Source organism: Onychomys torridus, chromosome 6 (genome assembly GCF_903995425.1).
Source record: "Onychomys torridus chromosome 6, mOncTor1.1, whole genome shotgun sequence".
In the NCBI taxonomy this organism is placed as follows: domain Eukaryota; kingdom Metazoa; phylum Chordata; class Mammalia; order Rodentia; family Cricetidae; genus Onychomys; species Onychomys torridus.
The window spans coordinates 53,799,572-53,819,370 of record NC_050448.1 but is presented as its reverse complement, the minus strand read 5'-3'; the positions used below and the strand labels follow the sequence as shown (position 1 = coordinate 53,819,370).

At 34.9% G+C, this 19,799-nt stretch overlaps 1 protein-coding gene across 3 annotated transcripts in view; it reads right to left on the bottom strand.

Moving 5' to 3' along the window:
• The window catches only part of Fstl5 (follistatin like 5), a 572,741-nt gene that overhangs the window by 268,377 nt on the left and 284,565 nt on the right, over window positions 1–19,799 (bottom strand). For all 3 annotated transcript variants that reach the window (XM_036190876.1, XM_036190875.1, XM_036190878.1), the window contains one exon: window positions 13,724–13,920. In XM_036190876.1, the coding sequence (XP_036046769.1) occupies window positions 13,724–13,920 (197 nt within the window). The remainder of the gene's footprint in view (window positions 1–13,723; window positions 13,921–19,799) is intronic.

Here is a 19,799-nt window from a genome sequence, read left to right as displayed (position 1 = left end):
AGCAAATTCCTGAACATACGCACAATTTATCTGATGGAATCAGATCATAATAATAATTCATGAAATAAAAAACATCCCAGTAACAAGTAAGAAGATAGTAATGTCTTTCATCATAGGAAAAACCAAGGTCTGATAACACCACTGCTGAATTCTGCCAGCGATTTAAGAATAATACAAATGATTTTTAGATCACTCACAAAAACCTTGAAGCAGATCTAAATCGTCTATAGCACATTCTCATAGGACTGCATTATCCTGATATCAGAAAGCAGAAATCAGAAGAAAGAAGAAGCAAAGAGACATGGGAGGGAGGGAGAGGAGAGGATGAAGGATGGAAGTAACAGGAGAGATAAAGAGAATGATAGAAGGCTGGAAGCTACAGATAAAGGTCTCTACTGAACATAGATACAAAGACTTCAACAATATTCTAGAAAGCCTGATCCAATTATACATTAAGATAACTCCCAGGATCTACTGATCATCGTGTGAAGAATTAAAGGAACATTCATATGCATAATTTCATAAATACATGTTAGCACTTGAACAAAATGAAGAATAGATGCTATAGGCTTATCTCATTAGACAGAAAGGGCTTAATCAAATTCAGAATCCTTTCATGATAAAACTCAGACAATAAACTTCATATAGCAGTAACAGGAACAAAGATATTGCAACACACCCACTGTGCAATCATAATGTTCAGTAGAGGGAATGGTAAGTTTTGCCTGGGGTAACTGGAATGGGGCATGATAAAAAAAAAAAAATCCCAAATTCTGAAACAAAAGTTTAATAGGACACATAAGTCCATCATCATTTTAGGAAATGAAATCAAAATATAAAAATCAAAAAGTAAATGTTTATCCTGATTGTATTATACTATAAAAATGTGTGTGTTAGATGGTGCTTCCATAATTAGGTAGAGATCCTATGTGCCGATTAAAAATTTAAAATATGATTAAACCTTCCTCTGCTTATGTATTTTTTTTATTGTAGGTGTGGTTTTGTTTACTTGCTAGAGAGAGTACAGAAAGTGTCTTGAGAATGCATGGAGAGGGGTACAATTATACCCTGGTAATTTCCATTCTCCTCCTCCCTCTCAAATTAATTTTCCTGAACAACCAGGATCATGTTATGGGCACAACAGTCTTGATAAAGTTTAAGCTCAAGGCTTCTCTAGTCTTAAAAAGGGTTACTAACGTCATTGATTAAGTCAAAAAGCAAGGTAAATGTGTTAATTTCTGTACCCAGTAAATGTGTACATTGCATAAGAGACTGAAAGTCAGAAAACACAAACACCCCCTTTGTGAGAATGCTTATATTGAAGTATTAGATTCAAACCCCTCGTTCTCTGTAGCTTCTAGCATTCTATTGTCCTCTCCCATGCCTTCCTCCCTCCTGTCCCTCCCTCCTGTGTCTCTTAGACTCTTCATCTATTCTTCTGGTTTCTGGCTTTTGATATCAGCATAATGCAGGACTGTGAGAATGTACTATAGAAGATTACTACTTTCTTACATTTTCCTGTACTCCATAGTCTGGAAACTTATTTCTTTCTTCTTTATTTCCCTTTATGCTTGTTTTTATAAACTTCTTTTCAGTTACCATGAATTGTGGAATAGGTCATGTACAGAAATAAGTTAGCAGAGCAGCATACACAGGCCCAATACTAATGGAGTCTCTATTCTAAAGAAGTTGAATAGGAACATGAAATGGCATAAATAAGTAACATAATTAAAAACTATCTACAGTTCTCTAAATAAAAACAACTTGAAAAGACAGAATAAATGGTCAACAGTACAAATTTTATTTGTTTAAGCACATGAAACTCATACTATCCTATAAGAAAAATAAAGTCAAGAGGAAATTCTTGAATATTCTATTATCTTTTATGTTTTCTAACATCCCTAATATAACTCTTAGAAATCAGTATGAATGAGTTGGGACAATGGCTCATAAGGTAAACGCACTTGTTGACAAGTCTAATGACCATCTATCAATCCGCTATGGTAGAAGGAAAGATCCACACCTCTTTGGAATCCTCTGACACTGCACATACCAAGGAATGCACACATATGCATATGCACATCAATAAACAAAATTAAATTTAAAATAATCAATATAGCAATTAACATTTTGAAAATTCTTATGAAAGATATGTTGATTAAAGAATTGTTGGTTTAAAAAAAAGCAAAAAAGCATTTTATTCATATAACATTCTATTTGTTCCATGAGGGTTTTAAAAACAAGGATATAAAACATTTAAATGAAGCTGGGCAGTGGTTGTACATGCCTTTAATCCCAGCACTTGGGAGGCAGAGCCAGGCAGATCTCTGTGAGTTCAAGGACGGACTGCCCTACAAAGCAGGATCCAGGACAGGCACCAAAAACTACACAGAGAAACCCTGTCTCAAAAAAAAGTAATTAAATAAATAAATAAATAAATAAATAAATAACTTTTTAATGAGTTTTACGTTCTAATGAAGAAAAATGCTTAAGTTCTCTAAATTATAATATTCCAGTTTTCCTGGAGCATATTGGAAACAGCAGTTTACACACACACACACACACACACACACACACACACACACACACACACTACTGTTGAGAGCTTTCTCTTTCCTTTCAATTGCCCACTGTTGCTATTATTCTTAGCATTGAAGGAATTTCTCGGCTCTATCTTCTGTCTTGACAATAGTGGTATAAAGCAAACACGTGGTTTTCCATTGAACTATTTTGCATTAAGGATAAGATTATGCCCTTTCAACCTGAAAATACTTACCAATTCACCATTAACAGGTGATTTGGACAAATACCTTGGTACTTTTTACTATTGTGTATTAAATGAGATTAATCCGTATAAAATCCCCAGGGGACCCTCACTTAACCTCACTCTGTATTCACAGAAGTACTTGTGTGTTTGCTTCTACTTAGTTACCACTGAAATAGTTTTTTGTTCATAGGACAAAACAGTCCTTACTAATCTCACAGTAAATAAGTATCCTAGGTGGCTGAGAATTAAAGAAAAGAGAGAAAAATACAATAGTGTTCATCAATTCAAAATAAACTTCAATAGTCCATTTATAACTGTTTTAATTATGTTAAGACAAACACTTGCTACATGGAAATATTACAAAAATGATCATTACCATGCCACCTTGTTAGCTGGACAAAAAAACTTCCTTTTATTTATTTTTACTTTTTATTTAATCTTGTAAATAAGATTCACATGTGCTTATCATTGAGCAAATGGATATAACAGGATAACTTAAATCATGTAAAGAAGTAGTTCTTCTATAATTTTATTAAAGAGTTGCCATATGTGCCCATTAGAAAAACATTTCATTTTAAAATGCATTTATAATGCAAATTGGCTTATTAAGATGACAGATCTAAATGGAGAAAAACTGAAACCAATGTACTCACTACTGCTGCAATATGAAACTCAGTATCACAGGGGGCTCTATGAGCAAATCCCATACCTGCCTCCTCTATTCTTATAATTTTTTTTTAATTTGGCAAACACACACACAAACACACACACACACACACACACACACACACACACACACACACACACATCCATATATATTATATACTCATATTCATGTGTCTTGAGTGTATGTCTGTATGCCACATGTACGCCAGTTCCTGAAGAGGCTAGGGAAGACATCAGACTGTAAAACTGGCGTCACTAGGTAGTTGTAAGCTACCAAATGTGAGTGCTATGGCTCCACCCTTGGTCCTCCTCAAAGGAAGCAAGAGCTCCCATCATCTGAACCATTTGTCTGTACTGCCTACTCACATTCCATAGGAGTTATTCTTTCAAGTAGGGGAAGGCTACATGTTTCTAAGCAGTAATCAGCATTTTACTCTAAATGTCACAGATTTACTGCTAATATAAAATATACCATTCTGTTTTTTACTGTTGGTGTGCAAAATCCTACTGGGGGTGGGGGGAGTTCAGGATAGTTTGAAGCAATTTCTCAAGTTATGTCCACAGTCAAAAGGAAGAGGGAGAGGAGGTTCTGTGGTGTTGGCCCAGAGGATAAAAGACTTGATATGCAAGTGTGAGGATCAGAGTTTGGGTGCTGGCACACCAGCACCCACATAAATGCTGAGCAGGCCTGAACTGCCTGTAATCCCAGCATGTGGTAGCAGAGACAAGATCCACAAAAGTTAACTGACTAGACTAAATGTGTGAGTTTGAGTTGAGGAAGTCGTCTGACATAAATAAAGTGGAGAGCAGTCAAGGAAATCACCTAACACACATTTTCACTCTCACACATGCACACATGAGTGCATGTAATATACACACAAAGACAAAAGGGCAGAGACAGAGAGGAAGATGGAGGAAGGGAGAGAGAGGAGCGATGTTTTTGTTCAGCTATCTTCTTTTTATGTAGTCCATGAACAAAGTCCAGGGAAGGGTGCACCATCCCCTTTACGCTGAATCTTTTCATACCAATTTTCCTAAACAAGATGATCCCTTACAGACTAACCCAGAGACCAACCTAATTTAAAATGTCTGTCATGATTCTGCATTGAGGCTCAACTCGTAGGTATTTGCAGATTCTGTCAAGTTGATGAGACTTGTGATTGCTGGCATTTTGTCATACCGGCTCTTTGTGGTTTCATTTGACCAAAATAATAATAAACTGCTACTTTCTTATCTAACATTTTGCTTCTCATGAGTTTAATTTAGCCATGGTCAATGTCACCTCCGCCCTGTGTGTGTGTGTGTGTGTGTGTGTGTGTGTGTGTGTGTGTGTGTGTGAGTGTGTTAGTAACGGAAAATTTAAGAATGTATTTTGTTACTGTACATTTCAGTAATTATTCTATTTCATTATTTGTACAACTATTTTACAGTGACAAGCTGATAAACTATATAAAAAGCATACATATACATGGATCAGTACATATAAAGTTTAGAATTTACATGTTGTTTAAGACTCCCAGTTGGAGATTTAGAATGTATTCCCACAAACAAGGAAGAGCTACCCTACAGATTACAGTGTAGGAACTGATTATTCTTCCCTGAAAGGCATTTCGGGACCTATGGGACTGCTGAAACACACAATAGAAAGACAAGAAATGTTTGAGGGACACAGGAAAGAACAGGACCCCATTGCCTCTCATGCATGTCAGGTTACAGCCTCTCAGCCACTGAGAAGTAAGAATTCCAGGACAGTTAGCAATATCTCTGTGAAGGGTGCCAGTATAGCATTGATGTTCCTTTTACATGCAAATATCAAGCTAAAATAACAATGAACTATGCTTGAGACCTAAGCCTATTCAATGCTTAAGAAGTGTCTCATTTATACTTTGATTATAATGAAGATATCCTAATTTCTATGTTTATACTTTGACCTTATCAATTATAGTTCAGTTATGTGTACCTCAGAAGCTACCATATAACACCACTCAGGTTGTTTGATAACCCTTGACAGATTAGCCACAAAAAATACCGAAAAGGAGTCTATAGCTGTTTTGGAGACAGTGAAGCATCTCTCCTTTGAGAAACCCATGTCACCCATGTCATACTACAGCACTGTTCCTGATTGTCTTTTCTTCTTTGTGTGTACTCTACATTATAATCTCTTCAAATAAACTGCCACTCTGATTTATACTGTGCTATATTGAAATTACTTTTTGTGATGTCAAGAATCCTGGGTTTGGCTTAATGGAAGTCCCTATATGAGAATTTGAAAACCTCAATGTGGAACTATGCTTCCGTCCCTTTTTACATGACATCATGAAGTCTCATTCTCTCTCTTTCAATGTATGCCTATATCTTACTTTCCTTCCAAGTCTAATGTGTTGTTCTGAGGAAACCCAGTTCTCTGAATGGAGAATTATTTTCCTTTAAATTTCTTTAAAAAACATTCTATCTCTTGAGTCAGGTATACTGATTCACACTCTTGTATGTAACTTGGGATACTAGTGAATAGATGGTAAAGTTCGAGCCACCTCCTGAGATTCTGTGAACAGCAATGACAACAACAGAAAAGGAAGCAAAGAAAATAAAATGAATGAAATGGAAATAAAGAGGGAGCAAGAGAAAGAAGGAGGAGAAAGAAAAACTGGCCATCACCTAAAAATTTACTTGGAATCTATTTTTGTCCTACGTCATTCTAATGTAGTACAGGCAAGGCAAAATATAACTTGGTATTTTAGATTATTTCTTCTTCCCAAATTAAACTTATTCAGTCAGATAAATGGAAAGATGAATAGAGGATAGTTGATCAATATTAGATAATCTCAATTCTTTGAGTCTTGGGCCGTTCAGATACATGATTACTCCTCCATAATTCTGAAATGTCTGTATCTTCAGATTCCTTGTTTCTGTCTACTCCTGTCCTTCAACATTCTTGCCAACTTCATGACCAGGTGCAATGTCCCATTCACTGTAAAGGGTCACTATTCATTTCTCCTCTAATGACTAGTCTTCAAGGTTAAGAACTCTGTCCATACATGCTCAGTTCTTCCATAATGAAATATTGATTTCAAATATTACATATTCATGTCTCTTTTTAATAATAGTGTGCATTTTTAAAACCATGAGTGCAATTCTATATGACAGTGTCTGGCCATAGAAGGAGATATAGGCAATACTTAAGAGAAATAACAGTTCATCTTGGTTATGCTTGTGACTACATTATTTTTAAAATTGCTGTTTGTTGAGAATTTTACAGTGAGCAATGATACACATGCACATGTTAAGCCAATTTTAATAATATTGCTTCAAAAACAATAATCTTAGAAGCAAGTGTTATTGAAGCCATATTTCATGATAAACTCAGACAGTGTCGAATGTTTGGAGTTAGAGAAGAAAATTTAATGAAAGAGAAACGCCACATGACAGATGCCAAATAAAATTTCATGAAAGAGAAAGACCCCATGACAGATACCTGTATAGGTTTGGTGAAAGGAAGGGAGCTGGTGACCTCACAACTCCACAGCATGGATCTCAGGCAAAAGGTCACATGACTGCTTTCAGGTAAAGTAAGAGCAATCACTAAGAATGAGATCCAGATGATAGGGTACTAATATGAGAAGAGATTGAAGTTTACCCGAATTGAGCAAATACCACATCATTCTACCCATTTTTAACCAAGGGTGAGCTTTCAAAGTGGAGAAGCAAAATAATTGATCTGTGTTGAAATCTGGCCTGCAGCACATAGTCTTTGACATGTATCTGTGAGAGGGGTTTGTGGTAGTTTGAATGTAATTGGCATCTATAGGCTCATAGGGAGTGGCACTATTAGGAGGTGTGGCTTTGTTGGTGTAGTTATAGCCTTGTTGGGCAAAGTGTGTCACTTTGGAGACAGGTTTTAAAATCTCATTTGTCCTCAAGCCACGTCCAGTGTCTCAGACCACTTCCTGTTTCTTGTGTGTCAAGAAGGAAGAACTCTTGCCTCCTTCTCCAGCACTATGTCTGTCTGCCTGCTGCCTTGCTTCCTGCCATGACAATAATGGACTAAATCTCTGAACTGTAAGCAAGCCACCCCAATCAAATATTTGCCTTTATAAGAGTTGCTGTGGAGATGGTGTCTCTTTATAGCAATAAAATACTAACTAAAAGAGAGTTCTATTCTGTTCCTGTTTGAATTAGATGTGGTCCCTTAACATCCTTCTGAGTATTATATGATGATGTTGATACACTTGAGAAACAGGCAGAGCAGGACTGACACTTAAGAACCAAAAGATATAAAGATGTCATTCCTTTCCAAATGTGTATAAGCATGGCAGAATATCATAGATCTCACCCGTTTCTGTCTATATACAGGTCAGCCACTTCAGGGAAGATTATGGCAAACATTTTCTTCAGATTTCATTGATTTTATACTTTTCCACTTACTATGTAAGGGACTTCTATATTTTCAACTATAAAATATTATATATTTGACTATATACATTTCTGATTAGATGATAACATAGACCTATATTATCCTCAGTATTGATGAAATTGCAGCCACCAGGAAAGTAAAGATTTATAGCTGATAATTGTGGAAATTGTATCATAGGAGCTAAATTTTAAGAGGCTTCATGATCATCATGCTCCAGCACCGCATCTTAATGTATTCCGTCAATGACATCAGAGGTCATTTGACCATTCTGCCTACCTGTATCATCCCTTCAGCACCACACAGATTTTGTTTCTGAGGTCAGAGGCTACATATCCCAGTCAAGCTGCAAACACGTGAACTAAACTTACACAAATTAGGCAATATAAAGTATCTCTACAACTAACTTTAAGTACTATTTATCCAAGTCAAGACCAGCTAAGCCAAAACTTTACTTGTCCTTAGCAATCCCTTCTTTTCTGAACAATACATTACACTTTGCCCTATTTATAACAGAATATTACTGCTCACAAGACATCTTAGTGTTCTTGAAATGAAAGTGGTCTGGACTACACAGTTACACCTTTAATACCTTGGGACTCTATATCGAACTGTGGAAGTTTGGCTACTGAGAGCTAACAGCTGAGGGCCTTTTAGAAGAATTGCATCACTCCATCTTCTGTGAGGGTCAATACACAAAAGCTGGTCCATGGGCAAAAGGGCAAACTGCCTTACATCTCAACTTGAGACACTGGGAAAGAAAACCCCAGCTCCCAAGATGCCTTTGACTTGGCAGAGCCTATAGCCGTCACTAAATCACAGCTCAGCTTCATCCTCATCCAGCTGCCTTTACTCCTCTCCAGATGTTGAGACAAAAGCCACTTCCTGATAAATGTTTCACATGCTAATCTCCATTTCAGAACCTACTTTCTGAGATATTTCTTATTTATGACAAAATAAAATCATACTTATGCTTAGCTAGAAGAATCTTTACTTAAAAACTTTAAATTTTGACAGTTACATTTATTAGTCATGGTAAATCCCATGTAATTTTGTGTCATATTCAATCCTACAGTGCACTAAAACCAGTTAGGGGAGAGACTATATTGGAAAGCCCGGGCTCTACCCAATCACTGCAGACTCCACAGTGCATTTTCAAACTGAATATTTATTTCTGTAGGACTGGAAAAGAAGTATAGAGGTAGTAACAAAATCCAGATTATGATAAGGATAACTGAATATATACTCACATACAATATTTTGAAACAATTAATATAGTTAATCAAAATGCACTAGTTCATAAATATGTTACAATATTTAAAAACAATAATTTCATTCTTTTTAATATACTATATTTTAAATGTAACATCTTACTTAAATTTTAATATACTGTTTTCAAATTACTTTATAATTATAAATATATAAATTATATATATGTAACTTAATTTGATATGAAAAAAATATATGTACATGGGCTTAAATTTTTCTAGAACTACTTTAGCACTATGTTTATCAGCATATCAAAGTTTAATACTCATTAACTACCTTTTTTTGGTTCAGTTTAACATCTACCTGTAAGGATATCAACACTATGTTTTCTAGGAAACATAGATGTCAGTGGTTGCAGAAGAAAATATTTATACATGTCTCTGGACCAGACTGAACTCTATGATTTAATAACACACTAATTGTATTGGATGGTAGATGAGAGACTATAGGGATGGATAAAATAGATATCACACCACCATTACTTTTTAATTTATAAGGACAGCCAAATACACTTGTCTATTTAAATTTTATTTTTTTTCTATTGTTGAACCTCCAGTTAAAATGTTTTGCATATTTGAAGCTATGCAAACAGATTACAGAGTTATAATAGCTTCGAGTAGTATTTCATTGTTTTCACCCACCACTCATAAAGGTGCCAAGGTTTAGAATAATGGAAATATTTGTCAACTTCTCATCCACAAATTCAAGCAAAAGTGTACTCTTCTCCATTATTCTCCCACTATAACTTCATGAAAATCTGATTTCAATGTGTCATATCCAACATCATGCTTCATGTGCTCTCATTAAGTTTATACAAAGTTTGTATATAATCTATCACAACAGAGTGTCACATCAAATTTAAGTAGTAATTACTGTTGACATTATTAGCTCACTGACAGACAATGTGAGAAATTGAGGATTTAAGTGACTTGCCAAATATTATACAGCCAGTTATTATTTAATAATTCTGTAATTAAAGTTCTTGATTGACACCTTATGATCACAAAAATTGATAACTCAAAAGTATTTTAGGAATTTTCTACTTTAGGGTCTAATTCCTTTGCCAGTGAAATATTTTCTTTTGATCTTGGGAAAGGAATATCCTATATTAATATTTATTGACACTTACTGTTTAATATTATATTTTAAACTCTTCTAGAATTTCAAAGATCAATGAAAAAATATCTCCAGTGCTCTAATACCAATTTTTTTCAATTGTATGCAATATTATTCCATTGAATATTTAAGACTTTACATTAAATTACCATTTTATTTGGGCATATTCTGCTTACCAAAACAACATATGTGTGTTTATTATCACCCATGTTAAAGTATAATAAGGAAAGGGAATTTGAATTTTCATCTCTACAATCAGGCAGTTCATTGTTGCTAATATTTTTCTTCTGGCCGACAAGTTTTCTGTATGATGCCTTCAAGTTGTTAACTGTAATCGTGTCATCTCCAATTACCACTTTTTATTATGAATTTTTTCTCAAAAAGACAAGATTGCAGTTGCCTATTCACTTTAAAATATTCATGAAAAACTGTAGAGTGTAACTACAGTGTGGGCAGTAAGGAAAAATATATGCAGACAGATCCCCAGCTGTATTCATAACATCTCAGAGAGAGTTATAAACTTTAATTATCACTTGTAACTTGTACAACGTAGAATCACTTGTAACTTGTATAATAGAACAGCATGTTATATATTTTCTGTGAAAATTAATTGCAGATATCATTAAAACCTTTTAATTTTACTGCTTAAAATCTAATTATTTTTAATTCTTACATTACTATAGGATATCTTTTTAAGGTCTTAAGAAAATATAATGCATATCAAGTATTATAACACTTGACATATAGATTGCTTAAAGAAACAAACCTTCAAAAGCATAGGTAAAACCATTTAAAATGTATTCATTATATATTTTCCAAGGAGCCCATATATTTGTTGTATTATTGTCCTAAACAACTACCGATAGATGAGATATTAACACTTTCACTATATACTGTTGGAGATGGAAGACACTAATGTGTTATGGGAAGATGTAAAGGGACATTACTAAAAAATGCTGTGACTACTTATGAGTTCATGCTAACTGCTAAGTAAATGATAATCATCTACAATACACAGACTCAGAAAGGTTAGGTAGAGAGTGCTATAGAGGGAACACACAGACCTCCCCAGTAAGGGGAAATGCAAGAAATGCTGTAAGCGAACTGCAAATGGATTGGTATGGGAATAGGAAGGAGAAAGTGATGTGGTGGAAGAGAATGAGGGGAGAGACAGTTGGTATTGGGGGGCATGGTTGGGTTGGTGTAGAAACCTAACGTGATAAAACTCCCTGTAATCTGTGAGGGTGACTCTAGTGAGGACTCCTAGTAATGGGTGATATGGAGTCTGAACTTGCTGTCTTTTAGCCAGGCAAGGATTCCCGTGGTGGGACTGGGTTACATTCAGTTGAGTTGCTGACCAAGAGGGTCCTGTGGAGATCCCCAAACAACCCATGCTAATACTAGGACCAACAGCCACTCTCTGAAAACTGGCAGCATGTTCCATGGTCAAGAACAACATCTACACATCTTATTGAACTTAGATGAGGTCTAGCTGGTGCCTGCATGGAGCCGTCACCCCCAAGTTTCTAGTCTCTTTGGCATAAGAAGGTACTCTGCAGGCTACTGAAGGAGAAACCTGGACACCAACTCAGCTACAAAACCCATCACCTACAATCTGTCCTGCCTGCAAGATTTGCGGGGCCAATGGTGGCACAGAATTTGCAGGAGTGGCCAACCAAGATTTGATTTCATTTGAAGAGCACATCACAAGAGGGAGCCCATGTCCCACACTGCCTGGATGGATAGAAATAGAGGCTGGAAAGCACAGAGACCTAGGTTAGAAACAAAAACAACTGACCAAAAAAAAAAAAAACCAAAAACAAAAAACAACAACAACAAAAAACCAATGAAATGAAATAACTCAATGATATTCTGTTATATCCATTGATCAGTGGCTTGTCCAGTTGCCACCATGTCATCAATGAGGCTTTCTCCAAGAGCAGATGGGAGCAGATACATAGACCCACAAGCCAGACATTATGCAGAGAAACGCTTAATTGGAGGTTCCCGTCAGGTCCCTCACCTCAGATGTCATAGAACCATGCAGAGTGGAAGAAGAAAGATTGTAGGAGTCAGAGGCAATAGGGACACCAGCAGAAATCAATTAATCAGGGCTCACATAGGCACACAAAGACTGAAACAGCAAGCATCAGGCTTGAATGAGTATGCACCATGTTCTCTGCACATATGTTATGACTGTTAAATTGGTGTTTTTGTGGGACCCCCTAACAGTGGGAATAGGTTTTTCTCTGACTCTTTTGCCTTCCCTTGGGACTCTTTTCCTCCTACTGGGTTGCCTTGTCCAGCCTTGATATGAAGGCTTTTGCCATATTTACTGTATCTTTTTTGTTGTTGTTGTTCTGTTTGACTGTTGTTTCTTGGAGGTCTGTTCTTTTCTGAAGAGGAAGTGGAGGAGGAATTAATCTTGGGGAGAAGGGAGGTGCAGGGAGCAGTTGGGATAAATGGAGGGAGAGGAAACTGTGATCAGGATGCATTGTTTGAGAGAAGAATCTATTTGCAACAAAAATTTAAAGAAGAGAGTCAGTGAATATTAATAAGGAAAATAAATGTGTATTAGGAACAACTCTATATTCCAAATTTTATAGCATGGAAAACTAAGTAAATGCTTGAAGAATATCATTTAGTAAAGTTGATGTGTTAAAGTATATTTATATCTATAATGACATCCTCTCACCAATCACTAAAATTCCAAACTAAAAATGTCTAGGCTGAGATGAATTCTATTTAACACCAGAGATATAAATTAGAAATATATTTATTTCAGAAGCTAGAAATGAGTACTTTCTAACTCATACATTGTGCCCTGCATTGCTTGAGTATCTAAGACAAAGATAATAAGACTGCAGATAAATATCTTGCCTGAATATATATAGAGTAGTAAAGCAAATGATGACTCATTGTAGTCAACCTCTTTATCGGTTTAAGTTCAGAGCTGTACTTCACAACAGTCTACAACATTGTCATCACCAGCATGTGTACACCCTCTGCTTCAAATGACTCCTAAGACACATTTTATACATTGGCAGAAACTGAACATTACATACATTTCAGAAAATACCAGGAGAAATTTTATAAGTTCCATAACATGCTTATATTTTTGTTTAAAGTACAGATATATCATACTTCTTTTAAACCCTAAAATACTACTGATAAATGTTGCTGATAAATTAGCTAAACCTTTTTTGTTTTCCCCTGTGGTTGGTTATGGTAACAGAAGTCTACCATACACATACTTAGTGGTATCTCAAGCCCTTGCTTTCTGAGTCAAGATCAAATTATGTATTCCAACCTGGCTTCAATACCACCATCTCCTTTCATATACCTCCATAATCAGTTATGTAGTCAAATATTAACATAATACTTCATTTCCACTCTTTTGGTATTATGAATTAAATATATTATTATATAGAGTAAGTTCTAATAAAAATAAAACTATCTGCTATAAGCAAGACATTATATTTAATTGTTAGTCATACCTGAGTTAGTTCATTAATATCTATAAGTCCATTACTGTCTGCATCAAAATGCTTGAACATTTGATCCACCAACGGCTTCTTCCTAGATATGTCATCATCGTTAGAATTCTCATTTCCTTGTGTAATGTACTTTTGATTTTGTAAATCTAAAAGCATACTTTTCATCTTGCTGTACTCAGTGGTCAAGCAGCTGTCTCCTGCAACAAAAAATGAGTTATTTTTGAAGTTATCTTATTGAGAAGAAATTATTTTATCAGCATTTAGAAATTGGTGTTATATGATCAATGTATGCAATGTAAATTCTTTAATTTCCAATTTTGCATACTTTAAAACTTGGAAAAAATGAATAAACTGTTCTCCAGGTGATAGAAAACTTTCTGCCAAGGTTGTAAAATTTAATTTTTTTCCTATGAGAAAGACATTAATATTTTAAGAAACAGAAAAACATGGTATCAATTGGCTGTAGAGTTTAAATTAATTGCTTTAGTTTTTATCCTCCCATGACAGCTCTAGATTGATAAACTCAAGTACGCACAAAATAATGGGCAGGGGCTGGAGCAATGGTCCTGGGTGAGAGAGGACTTTCTGCACTTGTAGAAGAGTAAAAGTCAGTTGCTGCCACCCATATCACTGGCTCACAACAGCCTCCTACTTCAGTTCCAGAGGTTCAGCATGCTCTTCTGACCTCCACAGATATCCTACCTAGGTGCCCATATCCATACACACAGACAAACCACAGATAAAAGTCAAACAAACCGATTTTTTTAAAAAAGAAAGTGAGGTTCAGATAAAAAGACAAAGGGTTAGAATCTGCCTGATTTTGTGCTTAAACTCATTTACATCTTGCTCCACAATAATTGTACCACATTACACAGGATTAAGTTAAATATATTTAAAACATTTTGATTTGTTTTACGAAACTATCCCACATTTGAACCTGCCTGTGTATATTTAACATTTTCTCTACCCATCTGAAAATATCCTTAATAGCAGAAAGCTTATATTAGGATGTGTACACCTGCCTTTTCTTACTGTCATGGTACCCACTCACCGCCTCCTAAAGTACTGAGATTATCATATAATAGTGTGTTTTAATTTATAGTGTGAAATTTTAACTTTACAGATCTCATCTCCAAGCTAAAATTCATTCCAATAAAGATATTAACACATTTTTAGTATCCCCTGGGTATAAATCTTAATAACAGGGGCATTAGAATTAATTAAAATAATTGCAAACCTAATGTTTCTTACAAAAACAAAACAAAACAAAAAACCCCTAATATTAATAATCTGGTATCTCCACGTAATTGTGTGACAAAGGATTTGACTTCATACATGCTCATGATGAGACCTGCAGTAAAAGCAGAATATTGAGGTAACTCAACCTGCTAATAGGAAACATGACACAAAATACATTCTAAAATGACAGTCGATAGTGCAATTAAAATGACACAGTAGACGCTATGTTAGGTGGACTTTTTACAACATATTTTTAGTTAAAAAATAGCTCTGTAATTGAATTGCTTTTTACAATTAGACTTGACAGCATTGACAATTTTAAGAGAATTTTTCTAAAGATATATAAATATATGTCTGGGAAGACTAAAGTTGAAAAACAGAACTCGAAATTCCATTGTCTTTCAAGACAAGATGGAAAACAATGTGTTCTAGAGAGAAAGAGACAAGCTTACTTCTTTAAAGGGTAATAAAATGACTGCTGTACAGTGATTTTTGGTGTTCGGTAATCCTTTCAAGAAGTCCTCTTTTTAAAACAAAAAGTAAATGTGCTGCTATACAAGAAGTCGATTTCACATTATTCTCTTTTCACTGAAGAATAATAATATCACATAACAGCAAAGAACTCGCTGCCAAATGAGCAAAGTGATCAAATCTAGATTCAATAGCCAGCAATTTGGGTGTCTGGAGGAATAGCACAAAAGCAAAGCTTTAGTCATGGTGTGTGGTTATGCACATATGTGCATCATGAAGAAGAGACTCCTGTGAGAAAGAATGGCAAAGCATAGCAAACCATTCCAACAGATCTGGCTTAGATTTCTGTACAGCCTGAAACACAGGATAACTTATCCAAAACAAACCTCCATGTATAGTGTTATTTAGTTAGTACAGGATAATGTGGAATAATCTTTTGGAGCTAATATAAATGAGTTTCAGTACAAAATGTGCAAACTCTCGTGCAGGTCAGAGGATGGAAAGTGGGTATTTTAGACTACAGACAACTTGGAAATCAGAATGTCAATGAGAAGTGTAACAGAAGGGAGAGGTAAGCATGACATGTACTTTAATAAATATTTACATTTGAAGTATATGTATTTGAAACTTTGTTACTCTATTTTTTTTATAATTAAAATAATGTTGGGACTAGAAAGATGGCCGAAATGTTAAGATAATTTCCTGATCTTGCAGAGGACACAGATTCAATTACCAACAATCACTTAAGATGGCTCACAATCACCTATAACACCAGCTCCAGAGGATCAGACATCTTTTTGTAGCATCTTCAGGCAAAAACATTAATGTGCACAAACCTGCCTATACAGAGAGACACATACACACACAATTAAAAATAAATTTAACCTTTAAAATTGTAATTTTTAGTAAATTAATGGTTGTAGAGTCTTCTCCAATAAAAATGATTTCACTAGCACTGATCACTTAGCTAGGTTTACAGTACCAGGCATAGTATCCATCTTGTTGAGAAATTCTAAAACCAATTAGAGAGTCATTGGTTACCACTAAGGTATGTGTGCCATTACTGATCCTGTAGGGTTATTGTGTCATGCTGATTATTGATGTGGTGATAGAGACTACAACCAATCAATATGCAAAGCATGGAGCTCAGTTCAGATATTTTGTGATGAGTTAGTCACACCTACTCTCTGCACTTTGGCCAGTTGTTTCTGTGTTAAATATCTACTGTGCAAAGATTTTGTTGATAAGATATGGAATCTATACTAATCTGTGGATAGATAGAAATTAATTCAGACGGCAGTTTGACACTGTGTCTATTGAACAGAATAATAACAGTAGGTTTACTTCAAAGGTTGATGAGCTCCACAACCATGGGCTTTTAGTCAGATTTACAATACTAGACATTTATTTCCTCCTATGAATAGTTCTTACATCCAATCATAAAGCAATTGGTTATTGTCATAACATTTCTGCCACTATTATACCCATTGACAGCATGGCAGAGATTTCTCTAAAAGAAGATTCAATAATAACTACTTTATTGGAAGAAGAGGAAATAACAATATATTTTTCATGTAAACTCATACATTAAAGTTTATTTCTTGAAAAACAATAACATAGTTTGACAACTCCAAATCAGTTGAATGAATATGAAAGAAAAAGGTTCCTCCCTTTTTTGTAAAGCAGAAGTATTTCATGAAAGCCAGTCAACCACCTGGTATTTTACCATCTGCAAAAGATGTATGTTGTTGTCTGTACAGAGGACAAAATTAGTGTCTTTATTTAAAAGAGGAATACAAGTTCATATAGAGGTATAGTTCTTTGATGTGGTATTGACTTATGCTTAGACAAAGCCTGTAAACTATATATGCAAAAATTACTTCAAGATATCTCTTACCATGGAAAATTTCTATTTTATTACCTTGACTTTATTCTGGTCACTTTTGTTGTACTAAATACTTTGTTGAGCTAAATTTGCAACACACCCACTTATATACTTCCCTAAATTGTACAAAATTTCTAAACTCAACTGTGTTGCAAAATTTCTCATGTTCACCTCATAAATAAATAGCGTAAGAAGATGGCATTAGTTCTTTCCATTTTCATGTTTTCCTTCGCTGAAATGAACTAGAGAGCTTTGAAACTAAAGTCACAAGTTTATTGCAGAGTACTTCCTGAATATATGTTTGAAAGAATGCCTAGATTTCAAATTTGTAAGGATGAAAAAAAAAAAAAATCAAAGATTTTACTGTCATGTATACTCAGTATTTTTTTTCTTTTTGGTTTCTTACTTAATTTGCCTGTTTATCATGGAGGAAAACATTCTCTGAAGGTTACTCATCAATATTTATTATTTTATTTATGTATGTATGTGTATCTACATATTAATGAAAGTTGTGTAATACATAATTGACATAAATTATACTTGATTTTCTAGGATTTCATGAAATTAACAATGGTATTTTTACAAGTTATGACCAATCAGTGTTGCTTTCTTTGATTTGGATGTTTTTCAGGCTATGATAATGAATATGGTTTGGTAAATGTTAAAATACTCAAGTACTAGAAAATTCTGCTTAAAATTATTCATTGTTTATATCATGACCTTCTATATTGATTACAGTCCTTACATGTCTTTGAGATATTTTACTATCCCATACGTGGTACATTATTTAGCAATGGACAGTAAATCTTGCCTGTTGATGTTCAAGTGAATGTTGACTAGCAAATATTCAGATAACATCTCCTTTTGTGGGGAAAAAAACAGCTTTAAACATATTTGTAGATTTATTTCCACGATTTTTTTGTGTGTATGTGTGTGTTTGTGTTCATGTATATTCAAATATATGTGGAATACATATTCATCCGTGAGCATGTGGAAACCAGAGGTCAATATCTGGTTTCTTCTTTAATATCTATCCACTTTACTCTTCTGAGCCAGGTTCTCACACTACAGTTGGTGGTTGCTGACCTGACCAGCATGCCTGGCCATCAAGTCTCAGGGATCCTCTTATCTTTGTTTCCACAGCATTGGGATTATATGGAAGCTGCTCTGGGATATATATATATATATATATATTTAAATCCTAATAGCTAGTGTTAAGAATTGGGTCCTCATGCATGAGTAGGGAAATGAATTATGGCATAAGTCATTGTTTGCATAGACCACTGAAATTATTTAAACTATATGGATTTGTGACTTTTAACTGTCTCTGAACTAAGGATGTCTGTCCATTTCTCTCATATTCATGAGAGACAAAATAAAACGTTAATGTGTTCATTTTTATCTGCATTTTATATATATAACACTAATTTTAACTTGCCAAAGACATATATTTGTAACAGAGGTCTAATAATGGTTCAAACTGCTTTGATATCTGTTAACATAAGTGACATACATGCCCCATGACAGGAGTAAATTTCCACAAATGAAATCTCATAATTCAGTTCATGCCCCAGAGAGAATGGCAAAGAAGAAAAACAGTGTCCTAAAGGAAACAAATGGAGCCTATTTTAAACTTCCCAAACTTGAAAAGTATGTAAAGCAAGTTTCCTAAAACATATATAGAACTCACTAAGTGAAACCTTCACCATTTAAAGCAGATGCCCTGTGCAAATTGAGAAAAGTGCCGCCCACCTCCCCCACGATCACAGCTCTATCCTGTAACACTGGCCTTGTAATTCAGTACTGTTTGCACTCCAGGGCCACCTACTGCCCAGCTACGTGCCTTAGAGCAGTGAGCAGTGAACCATAAACACTGCCTCCCTGCCTTTACTCTAGCCTAAATGCTCTACTCAGACTTTTAACAGGAATACCTATTACGATTTTATCATAATGTGGATTTTCAATACCATAAAATAAAGTTGCTTTATTAAAGAGATTCCTTTATAATTTTTGAAGTCATGATCAAATGTATTGTGAAAATGTGAGCTTTTTCTTCTGATTGTTTGTTTTGCCTTATTTGAGTATGTTTTCATTTTATCTTATTTTACTTTTATTATTATTATTTAGATGTCTGTTTTCTAAGAAGGAACAGAAATGACATGGATTCAGATGAGTGTGGAGAGGAGGAAGATCTGAGAAGAGCTGCAGGAGGGGAACCTAATTAGAATCTACTGTACTAAAAAAAGTCTATTCAGAAAAGGAAAAGAAGGGTTGGGGATTTAGCTCAGTGGTAGAGCCCTTGCCTAGCAAGCACAGGGCCCTGGGTTCGGTCCTCAGCTCTGGGAAAAAAAAAAAGAAAAGAAAAAAAAAAGAAAGAAAAGGAAAATAAGTAATGTCCAGTAAACCAGAACTCAGGCTTCACAGAAAACAGTGCCTCCTTTGTTCGACACCGCAATCTCTGCTAAGGTACACTTTTGACAT